Here is a 25,889-nt window from a genome sequence, read left to right on the forward strand (position 1 = left end):
TTAAGATTTTTAGAAATCAAAATATTTATTCACATAATTTTAAACTAAAGTCAAAGGTAATAAATCTTCTGTGGTAATGATTTAAGTGCAAGTGACGCTGGCTTCACATTTGTGTCCTTCATTCAGAGAAAAGGCAGATCAGTTGTTCTTAAACAAGTCAATGCAGCTCTGCAGGAGGGAAACATTGTTCTGGAAGAAAGAAGTCAAGGTAGACCAATGAATCGTTTTACATTCCAGACCTCCTACATATCTGTAAGAAGTAAACTCAAACCCACCAACTTAAAGCTTTTCACAAGAGATTTGAAGCCTGCCAAACCGGGTTGGTCCTATTCTTTATTAAATTACAACCTGCACACCAATTTCATGCTGTCAAGTTCCTCCCCTCTGAGGGTCTGGGACTGCAGCCTGGAGAGGCTCACCACTGAAGGTAGTGGTGGCCATCCAGCACCTCCCCCACCCGAGGTTTGCTCTCAATGCACTCACACCAATTCTGCTTACTGTGACTTAACCTAAATGCTATCTAAGAGTTGTTCTTTGAAGTTGAAGGCCTTGGAAAGACCAGATAAAAAGTTGCTACAAATTTTCATGAGTGAGATTATAAATGATAAATATTCATATAGGACCTAGCACAAATTGCTTTAGAAAAGTTCTCATTTTAAAAGAAATGAGGGGCACCTGGGTGGTTCAGTTGGTTGAACATCCGGCTCCTGATCTCGGCTCAGGTCACAATCTCACAGTTTGGGAGACTGAGCCCTGCATCAGACTCTGGACTGACAGCATGGAGCCTGCTTGGGATTCCCTCCCTCCACCTCCCCTCCACCCATCCCTTACATTCTCTCTCTCAAATAAATAAACTTTAAAAAGGTCTGGAATGTTACAGTTATGATTTATGTATACATGACACTCTAAAACCCCAATTTAAAAGTTCATACACAACAGGACTTGGACTTAAGAAGTAAATGTTACAGTCTAAGAAATTCAAAATATTTGAATTTGTTCAAGGTCTTCCTGCTTAACCAATGACGACTGGCCAGTGACTGCTCCCCCTTCTCCAGTGGCTCTCTGCTGACCCTGTTGTCTTGGGCCTTACAGCATTTCTGGTGCTCAAACTCAACTGTATCCACGAACCACCGAAAAAGCCATGCCCAGAAACTGAGTGAATTGGTCTGTGCACCAAAATGTCTTTAAAAGCTCCTTAAGTAGACTCTAATGTGTATCTAACATTGAGGATCACTGTTCTCCATTTTTTCTGTATTAAATTAAGCTAGACATTAAATATTCAAGGAAGTTTTTCCTTCCTAAACAAAAAAGAAATTAGTATCAGAAGACAAGTATATGCTCTTCTCAAAAGCAGTATTTCATCAATAAGTTATAGAATTTTGGCTTGCAAGCAGAAAAAAATATTCCAACAACTCCCACCTACATTACAGATTAAAACCACACGCAGGGGCGCCTGGGTGGCTCAAGTCAGTTGAACTTCCAACTTCAGCTCAGGTCATGATCTTGCAGTTTATGAGTTCAAGCCCCACATGGGCTCGCTGCTGTCAGGGTGGAGCCTGCCCTTGCCCCGCTCCCCTCTGACCCTCCCCTACTCATGCACGCTCGCTTAAAAATAAATATTAAAAACACACACACAAAGCAAACCCCATCTGCCTGATGACACTGGAACAGTGAACTGGGAAAGAACTTGAACCCTAAAAAGCTTCTGGCTTAATCTGAAGGAAAACACTTACCCTGGCATGCTTTATTTCCAGTTCAGACATTTCAATTAGATTCTTTCTAAATGCTGCCACTCTCTTTCGTTTGAAGTTGATTAGTTCTGCAAGAGAGTTTACCGACAAAAGCTGAACAATTTTCATCTTTAACTTCCAAATATCATTCTTACAATCTTCAAAGCTTTGATACACGCATTTTCTCACATTTTTATTACCTCAGTGATTGGGACACACACCTGACATTCTATAGACAACGTAGTAACGTGCCTGCCACTGCCTTTAAAATGAACACCGCACTCAATCACTGAACATCAAAATCCAGATAATGCCACGGACTACTTAGGAGAATCTCTGAAATGGTCAGTCTTGCCCCAAACCTCTAACTCCCAGTGCTTGTGGAAAGAGGGCCGGGAGAGGTCGTGAGTCATACATACCTGCGCCAATGACTATTTTAAACGATTATTTTTAAACTTTCAAATGACCACTCATGTTCAGACAGCTTCTCTGTGGATGTGATCTGTACAACAGGCCACCTTTACATCTATTCTTTCTATTGCCAAATACTGTTCAGGACTATTGCCCTATTAGAAATCAGGGTAAGCCAAAAGTAAGTACTTCCTCCCTCAGATTCTTTCCATGAGAACCACCACTCCTTTGCTCAAATCTCCCAGATCAAGCTGGTGCTCTAGTCCTCAGGAGCAAACATACCCTCCTGTATCAGGTCTGTGCAGCACTAACCAAAAGAAATACGAAAGCAGCCACATGAAAAAGTAAAAACTTGCAAGAACACTTACAATGATAAGTTAGTAACACTACCTTGGATATAGTAAACAGGTCTTTCTGGATGTCCAGATAAACTCACCTCCCGCCTCTAGGCCTGCACCCAGAACCAGGACTCAACACTAACCTGTCAGACCACCCATGATGCCTGCCCACACTATCACTTGTACCATGCTCATTCAACTAACTCATTAGTTCAGCTATGAAGTTTAGAAAGAACTCGGATCAGAGGTAAACAGGTTAAGATCCATTCATTACAGTATCCTATAGAACACTGTACTTTTAAATACAGTACACCCAGGCTTACACTTTTGAATAAAGAGGATAAAAATCCAACAACACATGGACAAACCTTAGGCAATCAGGACAGGCCTAAATTGGCAAGTTTTGTAGTTTTTCCTTAATCCTCTCTAAAGTTGTCAGAGCTACCAAACTTTGACCTACATAATAATCTAAGATTTCAACTCCATAGTTTTGAAGTTTGTTCTCAAAAACCTAAAATTAGCTAATTAAACAAAGGACAAGAATTTATTTTACTATGGCAGCAAGAAGGTTCCCTCAAAAGAATCCAAAAGATGGCCACATGAGCATATCGGCATGGCTTTTGCAAGATTTCTGTACAGAGAAGCTCTGTCCCTTACAGCTAAGTTATAGTACTGAAAACGTAAGCCAAGACAAAACAAAGGACAAGAACTCTATTGCTTATTGCTAGTATCAGGATGTTTTCAGATATGCCTGGATTTTGGAACCAAAGGTTTGCAGGGAGGGGGAATTCTGAGAAAACAGTCTTAAAATGAGCTAGGGATTTGTCACAGAAAGCCAAGGTCTGGGAGTGAATCAAGTACAGTTACCATTATAATTACATTCAGGAAAACACATTCTTGACTTTTGCTCTAGCATGTTCCATGGCTCCTGAGACCACCCCATCCCTCCGCCCCGTGCCTAATAAGGAAAAGACTACAATTTACACTCCTGTTCTGTGGAAATGGAACACTATCTCCCAATAAAGTTAAGCCATAATCCCCCCTACTCTGGAATGAGATAAGGCAAAAAAGAACCCTGCGGCTGTGGACTGGAACTGTATCGCCACCATGACTCCTGGAGAGAGTTACACACCCCTCCATTTCCTGGCTCTGTCTCCTGAAGGGCCTAGAGAGACACCCCAGGAGAAATGAGCACACTCAACACCCTAATCTTGTCACAATTCTGTAACTAAACAGAACCTACACTTCTGGAAGAAATGGTGATTTCTAGAGCTAGAGAAGATATAGGACATGCCAACTTAAAGGTGCTTCCCCCAAGTCTGGACAAATTGAGCGCCAAAATAATGCACTACAATAATGAATTTAAAAACTATTTTCAAAAATAGAAACTCATGACTAACAATGACAAGAAAGGAAATGTGCAAAAGAAGGGAAGGCTTGTGCTTAATGGATGACGATGATGCCAAAGGCTTGGGAAGAGAACACTAGAACTGGGGAGCAGAGAATCGTCTTTCTGCAACCAGCACAGTAGGAGCTGGCTCAGGCAAGACTCAACACAGTCTAAATTTAGGGAGAAACTATCTGCAGGGTTTTTAAATGGTCTCCTCACACAGTTGATTAGTGACGTGGGTATTAACTATACAGCAAAGAAATTAACACCACAAATGAGGAGAAAACGAACAGAACATGCCCTCAGATGTGACACCCAAAAGACACATTACTCACAGAATATTCTGTTGGAAATGCATAACTAGCAACTATTCGTTGCAGAAATAGACCATCTGAAAATGAAGAACACTGTTTGTAGAGACTATGGTCTCCAAAAAGGCAAATGTCATTTTAAAAAAAGGTGAAGGGGTGGGGGCCTGAGAAGGGTTCCTTCCAAATTAGAGGAGACACAAGAGCAATGGTAACCTAATGGCAACCCCAGACGGGAAGCCATTATTAGGGCCAACAATAAGATGAGAATAGAGAGAGCAGGTTGGAGTGTGTTGTATTAAAGTTTACCAAAGTGGGTAAGTGTACTATAGGGATGTAAGACAAATACTCAACAAAGCTTAGGGATAAAAGGACCATAATACATACAACTTAATCTCAAATGGCTAAAAAAGAAAAGACCACCCCACGTGTTATTTATAAACACAAACGTGGCAGCATGGGTGCATGTGCAAGAGACGAAGCAGAAGGGGCAAACTAGACAGCTAGGTGACTCCAAGTAAAGAATATATGGGTGTTCTTTTTACTTTCTGCGCAACTTTTCTCTGTGAGCTTGAAATTATTTCCAAATAAAAAGCAAAAAGTAAAGAATAGCCCTGCTCCACCTTCTTTTGCAGATTCAGAGAGCTGTTCAAATTTCTGGCAGCATTCTTGCTGGTGTGCCTCAGCCAACTTGACATCTTTGCTTTTCAACCTGGCCTTATCCAATGCTTTGTTTGAGTTCTCATAGTCAGTGAGGGCTTTGGTGCGTCTGTATAAGAGATCCTGAGAAGAAAATTAACAGAAAGGACATGGTAGTTAAACTTATCCTGAAAAATCACCAGAGAACACAACAGGAAGACTAAGTACCTGAACCACTCTAAAAACCAGCCCAAGTACCGTGGATGTCAGTGCACTGCCTGAAATGTCAGATGGCAACAATCTAATCCACTTCTACCTTCCCCTCCCATGTTTTTATGTTTTCTTTAATCTCAAGATTAGGCTGGGAACAGTAATTCTTATGGCATTGTCGAGAGGTTTTGGAATTCTTTATATGGATCGAGAAAAAAAACCCAACAGTGAAAACTAAAGGATTTTCTTTTAGTTGATTCAGTCACGGAAAGCAAGTTCAGAAAATTAACCACCTTCTACTGAAACACAGGCAGGCACTACTGGGTGCATCCAGTAATACTGCTAGAGCACAACTAGGCAGTGAGGCAGGAAGAACCTTCCTCTAACCCTGCCCCACAAGTCCTGCCTTGAGGAGTCTAACCCCAGGCTCTCATTTGAAATAAAGACTATTTGCAACCTATGGCAAAGTACAAGTTACCTCCGTATTTGAAATCTGATAGATATGTGAGATTCAACATACAATTATGTGTTCTTGTGTTCACTCAAAAAATCTGTGTTTATCATCAGCTCTTAAGTCCATTAAAATAGAAAATGAGAGGGGCGCCTGGGTGGCGCAGTCGGTTGAGCGTCCGACTTCAGCCAGGTCACGATCTCGCGGTCCGTGAGTTCGAGCCCCGCGTCGGGCTCTGGGCTGATGGCTCGGAGCCTGGAGCCTGTTTCCGATTCTGTGTCTCCCTCTCTCTCTGCCCCTCGCCCATTCATGCTCTGTCTCTCTCTGTCCCAAAAATAAATAAACGTTGAAAAAAAAAAATTTAAAAAAAAAAAAAAATAGAAAATGAGATACAACCTAATGTAAAAAAAAAAAAAAATTATATATATATATATATATCCAAATAGATGACTCAGGAAACATGCCAAAAGACAAATGAATAAAATAAAATGACTATAAGGGAAATAATGAATTCCTACTTCCTAATGATTATTTTCCCTAATTTTACATTGCCTGATTCAGCAGGAGTAATTTAAATATTTTTGTTTAGTGTTATGCCCAGTGAATCCATGTTTCGTTCCCAATGGTCATTCTGCTTACCACTTAGTCTTGCCTTTTGGTAAGTAATGGTTTATGACTCAGTAACTGCAATTCAATAAACACTCACAAACCCCAAAACCTTTTCTCCTTCAGAAATAGCCCTTTTGGTGTGTGTTCAGTTACACCCATATCCAATATCCTACGATCCCCCAAATTACTATCTGATCAACTCAGCATCACCCCTACTGCTCTTAAGTGATACAAGCCAAAGGATTACTGCTTGGACTCTGGCTGGACATCCCTTTTTCACTCTCCTAAATACAAGCCCAGCCCAAACACTGAACAGACTTGCCTGTACCTTGCTATAGCATGTGTTTCCCCAAACTGCAAATCCCTTGCTATTCCTGAATGAACTCAATTAATGGTAATTCAAATGTCTCTCAGTTTGGCAAGGTGGTCCCGAATTAATCCAATGCAGGAACTCCTGTCTTACTTACCTTCGCAGCCTCTATGTTGAGCATGTAGTATCGGAGAAGTTCCGTCAGCTTTAAATCTTCATCTGAGGAGACTCGACTCTCTACTTTCTATTAAAAAAAAAAGTAAAAGTCACCATCACCTAAGCAGACATCTACAGATTATAAAATATTATGAAGACCAATATAAAAATCCTTACCCTAAGTTTTTCAAATAGCTCAGCAACCTTCAAAAGGTACCTGAAAATATACACATGATTTTGGCAGAAGGTCTTAAAATCATGTATGAAACAGGACCTTATCAATACTCTTAAGACATGAATGAGTAAATGCAGGAGTCCTAGCCTTTAGTGCTTTACAATCAGTTTATCAAAGTAGCACTTTCATCACCAACTGGCGCAATCTAGTAGTGAAGACGGTTACAGAACTGAGCACACACGGACAGTGCCACACTCATGGGTATCGGCCTCTCTTGCCGCCCCTTCAGCCACCTTGCCATGCAGAAACCATGTCCCAAGATAGTCTTTAACCAATGCCAAAGCTGTGTTAACCAAGGGCAGGTTCTAAAGAGCCACCACCATGGGTATCCCAAAGCCATAAATATACTATTTAAAACAAAACAAAAAGCTACTATTTCACCTGGGTTCTGCTATTAGCCTGACTTCCACCTTCGAATCAGAAATGTTATACTTGTTATACCAAGCCCTAGGTGTTAAGTAGAATACAACCTCACACCAGAAATGCTCAGGATGGAGAAACTGTGAAAAGTTCATATAAAAAACCTCAAAAATCTGACTGGGGTCATTGCATTACCCTTAGGACCACCTTAACCAAAACAAATGTTAAGTCCAGGGCATTACCAGACAAAGCACCATTTGCCACAGAACATACAAGCAAACTTCATTCAGAGACAACTCCAAAATTAAAGCAAATCAATTAAAAAATGGAGACAGTTTGACAAAAATAAAGGCTTTGACAACAGCTACCATGTTTGGTATAGAGGTGCCCCAAGTCCCCAACAAACACTTTAAATCTGTCTACATTCATAGGGTAGATAAGATTTGAGTGCTGGAGACGATCATCTACTCTTGATGAGCTGGCACCCAAAAGCAGAAGTGAAATTATTATAGTCATTATTCATTATACCACCCAGGAGTTTTTGACTAACGGAAAGGGAAAATGCTTTTCCAAGAAAAACTTACTTTTTGATGACCGTGGGCTCTTCTAAAGCCAGGCTATGCAGGCAGGCTGCAGTGTGGATATAGTCATCTGCAACATCTGCAGAAATAAGGACAGCTCTTTTTATATGAACAAAGCTGGCACACTGAGCAAAGCTAAGGTGGCTAGTGGGTAAATGGTATTTACTTTTATGAGATCGGGTCATTTTGTCAGCTTTTGCACATGAATCCTTGATCCTATTATAATAGTTAATGAGGAAATTCTTTTCTTGCTCAAAGAAGTCATCTACCTCCTAAAAGAGGAAAAGAAGATATTTAAGAAGCAAAACTCTTAAGAATATGAATGCATTTTGTATCAAAAGAAACATTAAGGACATAAGTTCATCCATAAGAACTTTAACCTCTATGGATCAGGGAAATCCAAACTGACAAAACAGCATTTCATACCCAAGATTGGCAAAACCCAAGTGCTGGCAAGAAATGTCAACAGAGAAAACCACTTTGAAGAGTCATTCAACAATGCCCAGGAAAACTCTGGCACTAAGATCCAGCAATCCTGGTAGAGAAGTGGTTCTTGCCTACACTGTAACCCAGCCACATCTGTGTATATGGGGGGTAAATCTGGTGCATACCAGCCAGGGATGCCAAACATCCAGCAATGTGTGGGTATAGGACAGCCCGACACACCTTAAAACACGGCAAGGATGAAGTCCTAGAGTTACAAATTTTTGACAACGCCCTCCACCCAGCACCTGTACTCTGGGCTCCCTGCTCAAGCCCTCAACAAAAGTGGTAAAAGTCAGACACGAGACGGTAACTCAGTGGATGGTAACCATCAGTGGAAGGAGGTTGAGGAGTCAGAGATTAATTATCACCAGGGTAAATGGGAGACTTGTATGTCAATTTGGTCTTTTAGAACAGCTCTGTCCAACAGAAGTATGTGAACCACATGTGCTATTTAAAAAATCTCTAGTAGCCACATTAAAAAAAAAAAAAAAAAAAGAGGTGAAACTACTTTTAATACTTTATATTCTTTTCTTCTTATGAAATTCTTAAAACCCAACACATAGGTAAAATTAAAAATCTGGTTCTTTAATTATACTAAGTAACTACATGCTAAGTGCTCAAGTGCTGCATGTGGCTGAGACTACCAAAGTGGACACTGTCGTTCTGGAGAATAGCATGAAATACTAATCCTGTAGCTTATTTTCTTTCTAAAAATAATTGAACAACTGCTTTGTTTACAGAAAAGGAGAAAATGGAAGAATTAAGTGTGTGAAGGTTCTTATCTCCTTGAGAGAACAGGGTATTTTAAGAGAATAAGTGAAAATTCAATGAGTAGATAAAAAATAACCAAAATTTGAAAAAACTATTTACATTTCTGTGAAGTTAATACCATTTGTTTCACAAATAGCTCTTCTGAAGAAATAAAAGGTCACCTATTCACACGAAGTCAGAATTTTCTACAACAGCTAAAAGCCACTTACTTTAACTCCAGAAAAAAGGACTTCATCAGCACTTTTCACCACACTTTTGAAAAAGCCACCAAACATCTCTTTGGTATTTTTCCGCCTGACACTTAGCTGGGGGGGAATCCAAAAGAACAGTTTATGGCACACATATTTTTCTAAATCTTTAAAAAACCCTAAATACATTCTAAGTGGTACTGTCTACTAACACAGGCACACACAGAAGATACTTCCATCTTACCACTAGATCTAAAATATCGAACAGCCAAACATAAATAACAAGCAATAATTCTAAAAGCATGACCTAAAGTTATTTTGGGAAGCTACTTAGCACTAAGTCTTGGCCTTTATTTTAATTTTTTTTAAAGTAGGCTCTGCACCCAACCTGGGCCTTGAACTCATGACCCAAAGATCAAGAGTTGTATGCTCTATGACTGAACTAGCCAGGCATGTCTTTGTGGCCTCTAAATCCTTAAATTATTGAAACTCACTGGTTAGAAGATGCTGAAGTGTGATGCTTAGGTGGCTCAGTCAGGCATCTGATTCTTGGTATCAGCTCAATTCATGATCTCACAGTTCACAAGACTGAGCCCTGTGTCAGGTCTGCATTGACAGCACCAGTGCCTGCTTGGGATTCTCTCTCCTTCTCTCTCTTTGCCCTCCACCCCCACCATGGCTTGTCCTCTCTCAAAATAAACTTAAAAAAAAAAAAAAAATGCTGAGGAAATTTTTAAGTCAGGGCTTGCTTCACGCATATTAAGTAATAAAAAACATAACACTGGAAAAAAAGGGCAAAGCATATGACTCCTTCCAACAAACAGGTAGCCAAGGAGAAAAAAATGTGAATCAAAATTCCTCTTAATAATCCCAAAATTAACTGGGGGATAAAAAGTAAAAATCTTTAAGTAGCATCTTTAAAAATGTCTTACACAATGGATCTATGGGGCAGAGGGAAACAGCATCTAAAAAAGGATTCCATTATGCCATTAAAAAATTCAGTACTTTAAAAGTCAATTTTTCAGAAAATATATCAAGCATGTCTTATTTTTATTTTTTTGAAAGCAATCTCTACACCCAACATGGGGCTCAAACTCATGACCCCGAGATCAAGAGTTGCATGTTATATACCAGCTGAGCCTGACAGGGGCCCTTCAAGCGTATTTTTAAAAATATGGTCATGTGTGTTTTCACTAGATCATGGAAATGGAACAAAAATGCCTTACATCCTGATCATATTCCAGGAACACATGGAAGTTGCGATCTTTACTGAGAACAGGGTGAGAGGAGAGCCGCTGCAGAAAGACTTCATGAGAGGACACAGTCTTCTTAAAGACTGCAAGATACTCACTGGAAGAGAAGCACACAAGGAATTCAACTGGCACCACTCGACTCAACGACCAATACTGGTCCTGGTTATCACTGTTCTGCTTCATACCACTAAGTGAAACACCTGAACTGGACCAAAACATTTTGGTATAACTTTATATCTAATTAGGTAATACGGCATTTGCCAATTGGGAATCTATGGAACGAACCCAAAGAAGAGCAAAAGTAAAGTATAACCAGAGTTGAGCAAGTCTACAAAAAGTCCAAACCTACATGCAATCAGTGCTAGTATTTAGCAGCCACAGAACATGGTTTCTGTAAAATAATGAAAACCCTTTAATCCTGTAGCCAAGTACATAGCACTGAAGTCTATCTACTAAGCCTTAGAATTATTAGACGTTATAAAGTGACTTCATCTCAATCTAGGTATTCAAGATCACTCTAAACTTCTCAATGGTAGGACTTCAGTTGGCTGCATTCAGTGCTTTATGCTCAGAACAGCCCATGATAGACACTCAAGCCATGTGCGGGGAATGACTTAGTACCTGGAGGCGTATGAGCACTGGCCCTAGAGAGTAGCGACATGCGTAGGGCAAGGCACAGAAGAGAGCTGTTGAAACGGGCACCACACTGATTATGGAAGGGGGAGGGAGTCAAGAGAGAAGTACAATAATTTCATAAGAAACTTTAATGCAAACCCCCAACCGTGATAGAGAATAAAGAATCCATTTTTGTTTGAAATAAATTATAACCAAGTTAAAATATGCTTCCTGTGAACCTGGACTTCTTTCAAACCATCAATATGATTACTATTCAGAGTGCTGCCTTGAAAGAGCCATCACTGCAATCTAGTTTCAGTTATAACTCCAGTAACCAAACTACAGGGAGTAAGGCTTTGTACATTATCAGCAGCCTGAGAGTCTTTATCTATAAAGACAAAGGTTTACTTCACTATGCCAGACCAGCATTCTGAGTATGGCCTACATAGGGGGAAACAACTGGGTCCATCCAGTGTCAGTGGCCCCCAGAGAATCAAAGTTAAAGTACAAACTGCAAAATGTAGTTCTACAAGACAGCATTGGGCCACTAATTAACTGCCATACTTTGGAAAAGCTGCCAGGTTCTCCTGATTTCTGTACACATCACCACTTTTTTCTCAAAAGACACCGTCCTGTCAAGAAAATCCACTTACGCTTCCAGCTCTTGCTTCATCTTAGCAAATTCTTCTTTGGTCATAGACCCTTCACCCTCTCCCAGTTTCTGCATCTTTTCTCGAGGGCCATCGAAGTCAGGCTTTGTAGGAGCAGGCGGAATCTGTAGGGGAAACAGATTAACTTGAGAGTATTCTTGTCCCGGTGGTGTTCTACTCAGTGCCTATGCACAGAAGGCAGCCATCCCAGTGGGGCTGACAGGTCAATCTCTGTTTTTCTTTTAACCTGATTCCTTTTGGCCATATAAAAAAGAAATCTCCTACCCACACCTGGGCTCTCAGACTGCAAGCATTTGTTCAGGTTACCTATGATGGACGACTGATAGGGTATAATATCAGCCTGCTTCCATTTAAGTTTAAAATGTAAATACTGGGGCGCCTGGGTGGCGCAGTCGGTTAAGCGTCCGACTTCAGCCAGGTCGCGATCTCGCGGTCCGTGAGTTCGAGCCCCGCGTCGGGCTCTGGGCTGATGGCTCGGAGCCTGGAGCCTGTTTCCGATTCTGTGTCTCCCTCTCTCTCTGCCCTTCCCCCGTTCATGCTCTGTCTCTCTCTGTCCCAAAAAAAATAAATAAAAACGTTGAAAAAAAAAAATTAAAAAAAAAAAATGTAAATACTATAATCAGCGCCAAAATGAAGTTGATGAAGCACCATCAAAATTAGTCTCTAGATATTAAAGGAAACAACTCTAATTTTGAGTGAAGAGAATATTCTCAAACACAGGCTTCAATACTACTTTTGTTAACACAAAGACAACGGCTTCCCTCACTCCTTGAGCAGACTACAACACTTTTGAGAAATCTACTGAATGTACGCCATCAGCACTACTGAGGTTTTCCTAGAAATCAATTCTTGATGGCTGAAAGTACCAGAGAAACCCCAAACCCAAAGATAGGGAAGATTCAAATCATGAAACCGTTTAGCCACTTCTCTTATACAGGTCATAAAACTACGCTTCACCTCACAGCTAAAACACCATTCTCATGTTTTTAGCCTTTACCAATAACACCTGCTCTAGTTGGTAGATGAAATCAGTTTTCACAACCCCTTATTAAAAAGTGGGTAAGAGTCTCTTTAAACAAAATGAACAATAAGGTAGAAGAAACGGACTTGTTTGATTTTCTAAAATGCACTTACGATAAGCCCAGCATAGTCTGCAGTTTCAATAAGAGTATCATGTAGCCACACAAAGTCTTCATGTTGCCTTGTAACAGAAAACTCTGGGCTCTGAAACGTGGGCAGCGTTGTCTGTAAAAGAGCAGAGTAAGAACTTAATTGGTAACTACCACTTTTTGATAAAGTGGTTTGGATCTCCTGGGCTGCGCTATGGGAAAATTCTGCGTAATAAAACATCTCAGTGAGACTCAGTAAAGAACAAAAGCAGCAACACGTGACCTTCCCACTAAAATCATAGCTAAGATTCAACATATTCTGTAAGGAATTCTTTTCACAAAACTCCACCTGAGGTCAACTTAGGCAGATATAATCACATAGGTGTCACACTGCCTCCTGAGTGAGGCATGCTAATCAAGCCACCAAGGTATTAAAAGAAAACCACATGGGAGAGGACCCTACATACAGACAGCAGGTCTGTATGCCGGAGGTGGCCTGTATCTAGCATCAAACTGCCTAATTCAAATTGTGCCTCAGCCATTTACTTTCTTTAAACATGTGGCTCAGTTTCCTCATCTGTAAAATAGGGATAATAGGATGCCATCATAAAGTTGTTGTAAAGAGAAAATTAAATCCATAAATAAACTAAATAAATATGAATAAAATAAAGGTAAATAAACCCTTTTCAACAATGCCTGGCATAAGACAAGCATTCAATACATTTTAACTTGTATGGAAGGAGAAAGGAGGCTGAACATGTTCCAGAAAGGATGGATTCTGCAAAATTACAATTACTTTCCATGTTTTTCAGATTAGCATATTGCCTTTGTCAAACTAAAACTCTGGAAATTGTTCTGAATCACAAGAAACAGGAGGGGCAAAGGCCAATAATTTAGTAAATATGGAGAAAGCAAGCACTTCTCATGCATGCTAATTAAAAACAAAGGTGGAAGATGTGCTCTGTTTAGTAGGCAGCTCCACCTGTATCACTTTGGTTCGGCTTCCTCATGGAGCACAGTATATACAATATCAGCAATACCCACAGCCCAAGGGCTCCACCATAGTGGAAAATGCTGAACCAAGAGCATTTATCTGATGCTCACTACAAGCAAGATGAGGGATGTACTCACTCAGCAGTAGTTCTACACTGCCAAAAAAAAAAAAAAAAAAAAAAAAAGCAAAAAAGCAACGATTTCAGTTGAGGAGGTCTCTTCATCACTGTGAATCACAAGGCTGTAACCTAACATTGCTTTGATTACTGAAGTCATTCTGTCACTTACCTTGGTGTGCACTGTAAATTTGACCTTATCTCTCTCACTGAGTGCATCAGGTATGTCAATCTGAAGCGAGGGATCAACATTCAGGTCCACAGATACAGATCTCAGCTGAAATACATTTTTTGGCTATTAGTCTCAATTTCACTGTAGTGTTAAAAAGTATCCTTCTAAAAATGGAAGCTAGTAATTAAAAGGTGTTCTATACAAGATCATTGGGGCGCCTGGGTGGCTCAGTCGGTTGAGCGTCCGACTTCGGCTCAGGTCATGATCTCGAGGTCTGTGGGTTCCAGCCCCACGTCGGGCTCTGTGCTGACAGCTCAGAGCCTGGAGCCTGCTTCAGATTCTGTGTCTCCCTCTCTCTCTGCCCCTACCCCGGTCATGCTCTGTCTCTCTCTGTCTCAAAAATAAATAAACATTAAAAAAAATTAAAAAAAAAAAAAGATCATTTATGACAAAGTCAGCTGAGATATCTCTTAAGTTTATTTGAAATTGCGGGGAAACCTGCAGATAGGTAGGTCCAAAATATTTATGTAATCTGAACAAAGCAACTACATGATTTTAGGTCTATGTGAAAAATACATTTAACCAAACACTTCAACTGTACTAGTAAGAAGTCTTGAACTAGATAGAATGAAAGCTTGAACTTCTCACATAAATGCCCAAACTACAAATAACATTCAAAAGGCATTAACCCGATAGTACACAGAACTGAAAGAAGTTAGAAATTAAGAAAAGAGAAGACACAGAGAACAACAGTAAAGTGGTATGAGATTCCTGAGTAGACAGAAAAATCCAGCTCAAGAGTGAACCAATTTATATTCAGGGATTGTTTCAAAGAGGTGAGAAATCTAGACACAAGAGGTGAATTATAAAATCCCACTGTGGTTACACGAGGGACAAATGTGAAAACACTGCCCTGGAAGCCAAAGTAACTGATTCTGTGAGTTGGTAATTCAGAGGAAAATAATACCCCAAAACACATTTTTGCCAGTTTAAGAATTTGGGGGGAGAAAACTGGAAGAACTTCACTGTTGTGAAAAAGTGGCTAAAATGCTTTCCTACTAAACTTAAAATATAATGAATTTCCTAATTTTTAAAGCAGACAAGCTGATGGTCAATCTGAAGACTTGACACAAACATGGCCTGACAGCGCACCAGCATAAGCAGCTCATCCCTCTTCCACCCAACTAGGAAACTAGTGCTGAAATAACATGTCACAACACTCTAGATTACTGCACCTGGAGAATGCCAAGTGAAGACTGGCATCAAGAGGATGAGAGAACAGGGAATACAAAGGTATGTATGTCCTGGTGGATTCTTTGCCTCAAAATAAAAAGTTCAAGACCAAGGTTTGACTTCTGAAACTAGAAAATCTGGTTCAACCAGGCCTATAGACACCAAAAAATGGATTCACACACACAAAAAAAACGCATGGATTATTTCTTTCTCTTTTCTATCTTAAAAAAGCTGCCAGTACTCGCCCTTTCCCATTAAGCACTGCAACGAAGAAAAATTTTTAATTGCAAAAACCAGTAGCCCTGGAACAGTGGCTCTCCTCTAAGAAATAATTCAAACATCAAATATTAATAAAATCACAGTATACTTTAACAGTCCCTGACATCTCAACCTCAACACTTCTTCAAAATGAATTCTTGATGACTCCTATGAAATATTTGCTTGTTTGGCTTAATTTTCACATGTCCATTTATGAGATCTCTGCAAACAAAGATAAAGCCCCAAGGTCAGGGACACTTCATTTTATCACAACTCTGACATATTTCTGATAAAAGCTTCCTTCCTTCTGTTAACTTACCACTGGGCAAATATGTTGAAAAAGATCTCAAAATACACACTGAATTTGATTGCAGAGAATACTGGCCATCCTATCTTACGTTTGTGTCCGGCAGTTTAGGAGATAAAGTAGGCCAGGTATAAAAGAGTCCAGAAATACTGCTAGAAAGGTAGAGTAGCCCTTGGAACAGGTCTAAGGTGCATTTAAACAACTGCTACGGTGCCTAAGATTCCAGTTCCTGAAGAAGTCACAAATCCTGGTTTCCAGCCATTTTTTTCTTAACATGCCGACAATTCCATTTTAGCTCCCTACAAGCCAAGCAAACTCTATGAGCCTACAAACTGCACACAGACTACGTTGTGAATTAGGATTGAAGGACCCCAGGGGAATGTAATCTAGTAAATGGAATTCATTTAAGCACTATAGTCAAAGCTACAATGGACTTTCCCAACTGCTTTTTGTTCCACAGAACAATTACTTTGGTTTCAGGGTGCCTGGGTGGCTAGGTTGATCAGGCTTCCGACTTCCACTCAGGCCATGATCTCATGGCTATGAGTTCCAGTCACACTCAGACTCTGTGCTGACAGTTCAGAGCCTGGAGCCTGCTTCAGATTCTGTGTCTATGTCTCTCTCTCTCAAAAACAAACATTTTTTTTAAAAGTTACTCTGGTTTCACCTGTCTTCCTATACTCTCAACCACACAGAGGTAAAACTCCAGACTATTATGTTACCGCCTTCCTTTCTTGTCAGCATACAAATTTCATTTTTTGCAGTGAGGACACAGAGAAATAGCAAAAACCCCTAAAGGTTTCAAAAGACTTTCCACCATAGCAGGATATCAAGGACCCAAGCTTCTCCAGCAAGAAATCATTTTTGCCTGGACACACTGCCCCAGGAAGGGATTCAAACAAAAATCCAACCACCTGACATGATAGTCTTAACCATCAAAAACCAAACAAAAACAGCCCAGATAGCACAGTAAGTCTGTATTTGTTCATTAAAGAGTTGTCGAAAAAGGGATACCGGCAAAATTCTAAGCATTCAGGTCATCCATCACCAACTCAAGAGTTCTCATTCACAAGTTAAATCAACTTTCTTGTACTGAAGCATATAACCCTCCAGATACCGAAGATAAATCATCAAGGAGTAAAAAGTTGTGAAATGTTCAAAGCTTTTAAGTCAGCACTGTATCCTGACTCCGGAAGCACAAGTGTGATTAAAAGGTCAGCATTCTTTCTTCTCCTTAGTCAACAAAACTAACTCTCCACAGCTTGATGCCACAGTACGTGCTAAATAAATCACCAGCATGGAGGGTATAAGGAGTGGATGGCATCCCTTCATATACTTTCGCCCATTCACCCACCTCTATCCCAAGTAAGAATTCAGAGTACTATTTAGCACTGCAGGCCAACATGTCAGTCTTTGACTTGGGCCACAGATATCAAAATGCCTAAAATGGCTGTTTAAATCAGCAAGGAGGCAAACTGCAGAACTATCTGAGAGCAGGCATGTAATTTTTCTGTTTCCCGGTTCCCTCAGGTATCTCCTGAGAAGTGAATTTAGAAGGTATCTTCTCTGGGGCACCTGGGTGGCTCAGTCAGTTAAGTGTCCAATCTTAGCTTGGGTCATGATCTCGAGGTCAATGGGATCAAACTCCATGTCAGGCTCTGTGCTGACAGCTAAGAGCCTGGAGCCTGCTTCGGATTTCTGTGTCCCTGAGGTCTCTCTCTCTCTCTCTGCCCCTCCCCCACTTGCATTGTCTCTCTCTCTCTCTCTCAAAAACAAACATTAAAAAGAATTTTTTTTTAAATTAAAAGGTATCTACTCTCAGGACACCCAGTGGCTCAGTCAGTTAAGGTTCCAACTCTTGATTTCAGCTCACATCATGATTGTCATATTACAGTTTGTGAGATTTAGCCCTATATCAGGCTCTGCACTGTGCTTAGGATTCTCTCTCTCTTTTTCTCTGGCCTTCCCCTGCTTGCGTGCTCTCTCAAATAAGCTTAAAAAAAATAAAATAAAAACCTTGCCTAGTCTCAAACAATGGAATTTAAGTTTCTGAATGTAAATTTTGTGGTAAGAGAACCTGAAAAGGAGAAAAACTGATAAAGAATCCCTGTGCATTTCCTCACCTGATCATCACCTTCACAGTTGGGGCACCTGACACTGGTTACAGGACAATTCTGCAGAGCTCTGAGCTGCTAAAAACCACTTTTGGTCCAAATTTCATTTATGACTCACTCTGGTACAAACAGCATCCAGTGCAAAGCTCCTTCTTCAAATGGTTTAATGGCTTACAGATGGCAAAGGGTACCTATGTGACTGGACAACACAGAAGGGTAGATTCTGAAATTCAGAATCCACAGGGAGAATAGAAATACAGAAAATATCAATGTTATGGGGACTACAGACTCCAGTTTAAACTAGCACCATGCAGCCAAAACGACAAGACACAACAAAAAGAAATTATCTCCACAGTAACTGTGCTCTGCTAGAATGGGGACTAGCTGAATAACCATTAAATCTAACTAGCTTTGCAGCAGAGGATGGGCTACATGGGTGATAGGTATTAAGGAGGGCACTTGTGATGAGCACTGGGTGTTACATGTGATAAATCACTAAATTCTACTCCTGAAACCAGTATTAAAAAATTTAAATAAAACCTTGGAAATAAAAATAAATCTTACTTATTCTGTACATAGTAAGGAATTGAATACGCTAGCACATGCGACATCAGTATGTCTTCCCTTCAAACTGTTCCTTTTTCCTAAGGATTTTGCTTTATCCTTCCCACTGCCTACAGAACTAAGACCTGTGTCAGGGAGAGGGCCAATATGACAAGTCATCCATGAATGGTGTCAACAGCATGGAGCCAAAACGGGAGGCAAGAAGCCTGCCTTGTAAATCAGATTTTCATTCTGATCACAAGAACCAAGAAACAGGCTATTTCAGCTAGAAAGGTAAGGATACCTTACATAGCCCAATACTTACTTGTGAGGAAATAAATCCAAAAATGCTCAGCTGCAGACACACTCTAGAGTGTGCATTAGTTCTGCATTAGTTCTGCATTAGTCTGCATTAGTTCTGAAAGCAAGACTCACATGATACTTATGAAACATACTCGGGGCACCTGGGTGGCTCAGTCGGTTAAGCATCCAACTTCAGGTCAGGTCATGATCTCACACTCCATGAGTTCGAGCCCCGTGTCGGGCTCTGTGCTGACAGCTCAGAGCCTGGAGCCTGCTTCAGATTCTATGTCTCCCTCTCTCTCTCTGCCCCTCCCCTGCTCATGCTCTGTCTCTGTCTCAAAAATAAATAAAAACATTAAAAAAATATATTTAAGAAACATACTGTATTATGGTTCCAATTCATTAGGAAGTGCTCTATTAGAGAAATTCTAATGCCATATCCTCCTCCAAAACCCTCTTTATGGTTCAAGTACTGCTATTCCAATTGTTAGTTTTCTTCCATCCTGAAAGGTAACCAAAACCTGTTTATTATCTGCATTCAAGCCCATCTTTTCATCATAGCACTGGTGCATAAAAAACAATTCAATGGACTATAAGCAACGTAGGAGCTCTGCTTTTATAGATCTTTGTCTTCATCTCCTGCCTCCTTCCTCCCTCACACCAATTGGATCTCCCCTTCCTATAATTCAGGCCTGCCAATATTATATCTTAATCCTCAAAGACAATGGGACCAAAGACTTCTGGAAAATCTCAGGCTACCAACATAGATAATAGCTATGGAAGTTAGTTACATGCTCTAAAAACTAGATAAAGGGCTGCAGCAAGTGATCAGATTTCCACCACTCATCTTGGTGAGATGGGACCCAGAGGGCCCCACCCCTGCTGACACCAACCATTCTTACCGGTAGTCTACCAACACACAAGCTGTCCACAGTAGAACACTGCAGACTGCAGGGCATTTAGAGGCTACATAGCTCCGAGTTCCTAGAACAGGAACCGAGGCTTGGAAGAAGGTCAGTGCAGCGCACTCAGCGAATGGATAAACTGAATCATCACTTCACAGAGCTGCAAGCCTATGAACTAGTCAAATCCCAACAAGGAACCAGAAAGAGATTAAGTTGTATTACCTATCAGCTTAAATACCTTCATTTCAAGAAATCCATCTACTGGTGCACCAGGATGGCTCAGTCAGTTAAGTGTGACTCTTGCTTTCGGCTCAGGTCATGATCTCACGGCTTTATGAGCTCAAGCCATAGGTCAGGCTCTGGGCTGACAACTGCAGAGCCTGCTTGGGATTCTGTCTCCCTCTCTCTCTGCCCCACCCCCATTCATTCTCACTCTCTCAAAATAAACAAGCATTAAAAAAAAGAACTTAAAAAAAATCCATCTACTTGCCAGATACCTGGATTATTTTTTCAAAGGAGTTCACAAACAAATGAGTTGAGATCTGTACAGATCTTTTGCTGGGAAGCAAAACACCAATGCTACAGAGGAAGTAGCTCCAACAAATTCATTCAAAGCTCAAATCCTCTGCATCCCCACCAAGACTCCTCCCAGCAGTTCCCTAGTCTACTATGTCCACAGCCCTCCGAAACCTGACATTTTACACATTACTCATGTTGATGAGAGTATTCAGAAACATTTACCACCTTATTCTTATGATCTTACTTTATGATCAACCCAAGATGAAATAGAAATAGGTTTAAGAATAAAAAAATTTACCTTCACCACCAATGCAGATGGTTCAGCAACATGGATAGAACTGTCTGAGGTTAAGCTTGTGTCATCTAAATTTGAGACACAAAAAGCATACAAAGAGGTCGCCTGCTTCATGGTGGGATTTCTTCTGCTTTGTGTCAGAAGTAGGACATGTTTCCCAGATCATTCTGATACAAAGATTTCAATTCTTCACTTTTATAACTCACCAGTTCCCTGGGACCCATCAGCACCAATGTTCAAAGCTTTGTACTGCCCTCCATGGAAAAGCCAAATAAAAGCTTTGCAAGTGGTAACACCTACATTTGTACTTTTCATGATTCACACTGACCGGAATGAAAACTTATGGGTCTGACCCACCAAGAGACATAAATCGTAAACTCTTCAGGCAGAAAACGCATACCACAGGTTAACATAAGCAACTATCTCGAGAAAATTACCCTTCCTCTCCAGACCACACAGTAGTACCTTAAAATATCACAACAAATTTGTTAAAGGAGAAGTGGGAGGGAGTCAAGCCAAAGACCCAACTTCTAAAGCAAAGGTAGTTCAGTCATTCCTTTGTGCCTTCAACTACAACTTACACACTCCCCTCTGTGTACTTATGGCTTGCATTTGGGATATGAAACAGCTGATGATTTCCACATCCCTCTTTTAGGAGAAAGATACTCTTAAGAGTAACTCAATAACCGGAGTACCTGCATGGCTCAGTCGGTTAATCCTCCAGCTCTTGATTTCGGCTCAGGTCATGACCTCACAGTCGTGAGTTTGAGCCCAGTGTTGGGCTCTGCACTGTGTCAGGAGAAGCCTGCCTGGAATGCTCTGTGCCCCTCCCCCATTCATTCTGTCTCTCTCTCAAAAATTAAAAAAAAGTAACTCAATCAATCCCAGCCCAAAATGTCCTGCAAGTGCTGTCATCAGAGCCTCAGGTTTCCACTGTCCAAAGCGGCACTGACCTCCATCATGGTAAACACTTATGTGCCCCTTTGTAACCTTCAATTGTCCAGAAGCTGCTGAAGAAAACCACCTTTAACCATCTTTGGTTCCTCAATATTGGGGAGAAAGTTAATTTCAAAAATGGTCAACAACGCTTATATTTTATATAGCATATTGTGGCCTTAGAATTTATCAGTCCTAGATCTGACAAGATTTGAAATAGGCTTACTAAGTATTTAGCCTCTAACACGACCTAATCCACTCATATCACACCATTTTAGAGAGAAGAATTAACAAGTGATTCTCAGTCAAGGGACATTTGGCAATGTGTAATTTTACTCTCGATACTGGAGAGAAGGGAGTGGTCACCTAGTAGAGGCCAGGGATATTGCTAAACACACATTTACTATGTACATACCACAACAAAAACTTACCAAGACCAAAATGTCCATAGTACTCAGGTTGAGAAATCCCACCTTAAACTAAAGCTCTATATTAGACATAATCTAAGTCTCACCAAACGAAAATTTAACCTCAGAATCTAGAAAATTCTCCCTTGGCCATTTCTTCCCATGGCACAAAAAAAGAAAAAAAAAAGAAAAAAAAAGTGAGATTATGACCTACTAAAGTGGCATTCACAAATGAGGATCCTAAGACACTGTGTGCAAGTTACTGATCCAGAACTAAGGTGTGGGCAGCTCTGATAAGTCATGCTTCCCAAGCTTAGAAAATTAAAAGAAAAATGAAGTCATTTAGTATAAACTCCAGTCCACAAAAATTACTAAGTTTGGACTTGCTATAGTATTGTTAAAAGTTCAAGACTGTTCCTATACTAACACAAATTGTAGGTCATTCTTCCATCCAAGCTGGAGGAGAGTAGCATCCCTACAACTTCCACACCAGTTTAAAGAAAAACTCGCTGCAAACCAGAGCAGTACCTCAAATATTAATGACTGGCTCTGAGGAGACACCATCCACCCAAAGTCCCTATAACCAACTAGTGAAAGACCAAGTTGTAACAGCAGTAGGTGGGGAGGGGTATCACTTAGCTCTTGCAAAGCTTTTGTGTTAAGCTTCAGTCCAGTAGCAATTTAAGAATCATTAAAAAAAAAAAAAAAAAAATCCAAGATCAATGAGGACCCTTAGAAAGATACACACTGAACCTGAGTAGAAACTCAAACATGCTGCCCAGCTATTTTAATGACTTTTTGGCAAAGGGAGGCCTCAGAGAACCTAGAAAGTACAGAATGACTAAAGGCCAGGGTTAACTATCATTGTTGCAGAAAAAAGGTTCTGCATAATCTCCAATTATTTTCCTCTACCCATCACAGAAAACTCCAGACACCAGGGAACTCTGGGGGACAGGGAAGCTCATTACTAGTTTATCATGAAGAGAAGGCCTAATGGTGTTAATCCTTTAGTTGACTTTTTCAGGAACTAAACTTGGGAAAAACCTACTTTCCTGAATTTAAAGACCAAGATATAATCTTTACTATCAGTTGAGGACTAGTTAAAAAAACAAAATTAACCATGTATCTCTTCTCCTAAACTACTTTCGGGGAAAGGAGACAAATCCCAAAACCTTCAGCTAACGGATGTAACTAAACGGAAATATCAGGCTACCAAATACAAACCAATACTCCTTTTAGTTTTGCTGAACAAGCCAAAAAGAGCACTTGCTGTACAAGCATTCAAAACCCTCAAGAATCATTTATGTTCCCTACTTAACTAGTGCCCCATGAACCCTTATCCTCATGTAAATCCCAAAATAATCAGAATATTTAAACTTAGAACATTTTCAGTTTAAAAATGTAAAATATTTCAGGGGCACCTGGATGGCTCAGTCCGTTAAGCGGCGACTTCGGCTCAGGTCATGATCTCACAGCTCATTGAGTTTGAGCCCCACATTGGGCTCTGTGCTGACAACTCAGCCTGGAGCCTGCTTCAGATTGTGTCTCCCTCCCTCTCTGCCCCTCCCCTGCTCATGCTCTCTCTCTCTCTCAAAAATAAACAAACATTAAAAAAAAATTTGTTTTAAATGTAAAAAATTTCAATTGACTAACAAGGCTGTATTATGGCAAGAGGATAGTTTGCCTAAGATTTGACTTCCTGTTTGTTTGGGCTTTTCTTACACTTGTCCCAAACTCCCTTTTGCTCAACAGTGAAAACCACCTAGACTTGATCCACAGCACGGGGCTAAGCATCACAGATAAAAGCAAAATAAAGCTGAGTTTTAGAGTAGCATTTTACTAAGCTTTATTATTTCCCAATTTCTGTAATTAAAAAAAAAAAAATCAGGAAAATTCCGTATAATCCTCGCCTGCACCCACTAAAACCAACAGGCAGGAAACAGCCTTTATAAACTTCCAATTCTGCCGGAGCATCAGCGTGGTGGGAAAATTATTTTAAAAGCCAGCTACAATCTAGTGTGGTAACAGGAAGATAGTTGAAGGAGTTAACTCCTTTTAAAATGCTGTAATAAAACAGATTTTGGAGGAAGAGGTGAGGTATCAGGTGATAGAAATAAAGTCAAATTGCTGTCAAAATTCCTATTCAACACCTAAACTTCTATAGACAAAACTACCGCTGTATTTTACAAAGAATCATGGTCTTAAGTTCCCACTTACCTCTTAGTTAAAAAAAAAAAAAAAAAGAAAGAAAGAAAGATAAGTTTACTTATTTCAAATTTCAAAAAAAAACTACCCCAATCAAGACTCTACTGTCACACACAAAGCTGCATTTCAATAACAGAGCAGTGAGGGGCACCTGGGTGGCTAGGGTCATGATCTCACCTTTGAGTCCCAGACCCCCTAGGGGCTCTCCGCTGTCAGCCTGGAGTCCACCTCAGATCCTCTGCCCCCCGGTCTCAAAAATAAACACTAAAATATGTACACATTAAAAAAAGAAGAAGAAGAAAAAACTAAACACACACGACAACAAGAACTTTGTTGGAAGAATCCAGCTAGCTGTGTTAACTTCGCTACTGACTACATGAAAGTGTCTCCAAACGTGCTGTGGATCAAAGGATGTCTTTGACTTTTAAAAAGTATGTGTAACTCTAAGGTGCCTTCCAGGTCACCTACATTTGAAAGCGCCTTGTATTCTTTTTTTTCGTTTTCGGTCAGAAAAACTTTCCTGGTGATGATTCATCTGCACACAACGTCGCGGCTCGCACCCACCTCTACAAATTGCCAAACTATCTTAAGTGTAAATGCCAGTAATAAGCAGAGACTGGCCTCTAAATCTTTACTTGGCCATAATACCCTGAATTTACTGCAACAGTTACCCTTCAGACCTCAAGATTTAGGGGGCATGGGGACGGTTTACATAAACGCGCAAGATTTTTAAAAGTAAAAAACCAAGTTCACTAAGTATTGGAGAGCGCCTACTAAAAATTACAGAATTCCCGCAGTGACGCATTTGGCGTTTACAAAGTTGTGAGGAACAAGCGTCAGATTGGACTTGACGGAATTTCCCCAGTATCTGGGCCAAAGAGACCTTTCCCAAAGTGAGGGGGGCGGGGGAGAGGGGTCCGTTTGAAGGCAACGGCACCAAATTATGCCATTTGCGGCATGTCAGGTGGATTTCACCTTCACTGTTCAGTCTCTGCTAAGAGTTTTCACAACCTTCCACGCGAGAGCACATTCCCGAGTCTCCAGAAAGAAGCTCCGGGGACTCGCCGCGCGCTCTCGGTACCCGCCACCCGGGCTCGTGCTACCGACACCGATCTCGAGACTCTGGTTGTCGCCTCGGGTCCGCAACGAGCGCCGGCACAGCCCTTAAAGGGGACGAAGCAGAGGGCGCGCGGGGACCGGCGAGTACCCCCGCGTGGAGGGCTTTTCGCGGGGAGACACGGCGGCACGAGCAGTCCCCGGGGGAAAGGGAAAGGAATGTGGGGGTCCGGGAGGTCGGCGGGGCCTCCCGTCCTGGAGCATGAGAGCGAGGAGGGCCTCACCTTGCTGCGATCCTCCTCCTGCTGCAGCAACTCGGGAACCGCGGCCATGGCGACGCGGGACTCGAGCGGGGGCCGCCTGGCTGTGCGAGGAAAGAAGAGACTGGGCCGCCGCCGCCGCCTCGGGGGCGCCTCTCAGGGGCGGCCGCGGCCCCGCCTCCGCCAGCCTCCCTGACCGACGGCGGCAGGAGGCCTCCGGACTCCTCCACCATCCCAGCAGCCCCGGGAAAGGCCAGCGGCGCGCCACGTGCTCCCCCAGAACGGCCTCCCCCGTCCCCGCTGCCGTCCATCTTGGAGCCGGGCAAAAAAGCTACTCGGGGCCTACCCTCGCTCCGGGCCACGCGGAAACCACCGACCGCAGGGCCGCGAGAAGGACGCGGAGAAGCAGACGCTCTCCCAGCAAAGCGCGTGTCAAGAAAGCCCGC

The 25,889-nt window shown here is 41.3% G+C and overlaps 1 protein-coding gene and 1 non-coding gene across 3 annotated transcripts; both read right to left on the reverse strand.

Moving 5' to 3' along the window:
* SNX5 (sorting nexin 5) lies at positions 1–25,868 on the reverse strand. 2 transcript variants are annotated; one of them, XM_047068479.1, is made up of 14 exons: positions 25,790–25,868; positions 25,468–25,547; positions 14,103–14,207; positions 12,847–12,957; positions 11,695–11,816; positions 10,400–10,523; positions 9,195–9,290; positions 7,895–8,000; positions 7,732–7,807; positions 6,730–6,769; positions 6,554–6,640; positions 4,801–4,960; positions 1,734–1,819; positions 1–189 (listed from the first exon to the last, which is right to left on the reverse strand). In XM_047068479.1, exons 2-14 carry the CDS (start codon positions 25,513–25,515, stop codon positions 139–141), a joined length of 1,212 nt encoding a protein of 403 aa, XP_046924435.1. In that variant the 5' UTR covers positions 25,516–25,547; positions 25,790–25,868; the 3' UTR covers positions 1–138. The 2 variants fall into 2 exon arrangements, with proteins under 2 accessions (XP_046924435.1, XP_046924436.1); XM_047068480.1 differs by lacking the exons at positions 14,103–14,207; positions 25,790–25,868 and having other exon boundaries at positions 25,468–25,776.
* On the reverse strand, positions 19,685–19,921 carry LOC124504488 (small nucleolar RNA SNORD17). The gene has a single exon (XR_006960461.1). It is a non-coding gene; the product is annotated as a small nucleolar RNA SNORD17 (small nucleolar RNA).
* Positions 25,869–25,889: the final 21 nt, after the last annotated feature.

Source organism: Lynx rufus, unplaced genomic scaffold (genome assembly GCF_022079265.1).
Source record: "Lynx rufus isolate CCGP_SWC_20201006 ecotype Redwood Valley unplaced genomic scaffold, mLynRuf1.p SCAF_8, whole genome shotgun sequence".
In the NCBI taxonomy this organism is placed as follows: domain Eukaryota; kingdom Metazoa; phylum Chordata; class Mammalia; order Carnivora; family Felidae; genus Lynx; species Lynx rufus.

Coding starts and splice junctions, on each gene's coding strand:
- SNX5 (XM_047068479.1), bottom strand. CDS start 25,515: ATGGCCGCGGTTCCCGAGTTGCTGCAGCAGGAGGAGGATCGCAGCAAG. Junction 10,524..11,694: donor ATGAAGCAAGAGCTGGAAGC/GTAAGTGGATTT, acceptor CTTCTCTTCCAG/TGAGTATCTTGCAGTCTTTA. Junction 1,820..4,800: donor CTCTGAATCTGCAAAAGAAG/GTGGAGCAGGGC, acceptor ACTCTCTTGCAG/AACTAATCAACTTCAAACGA.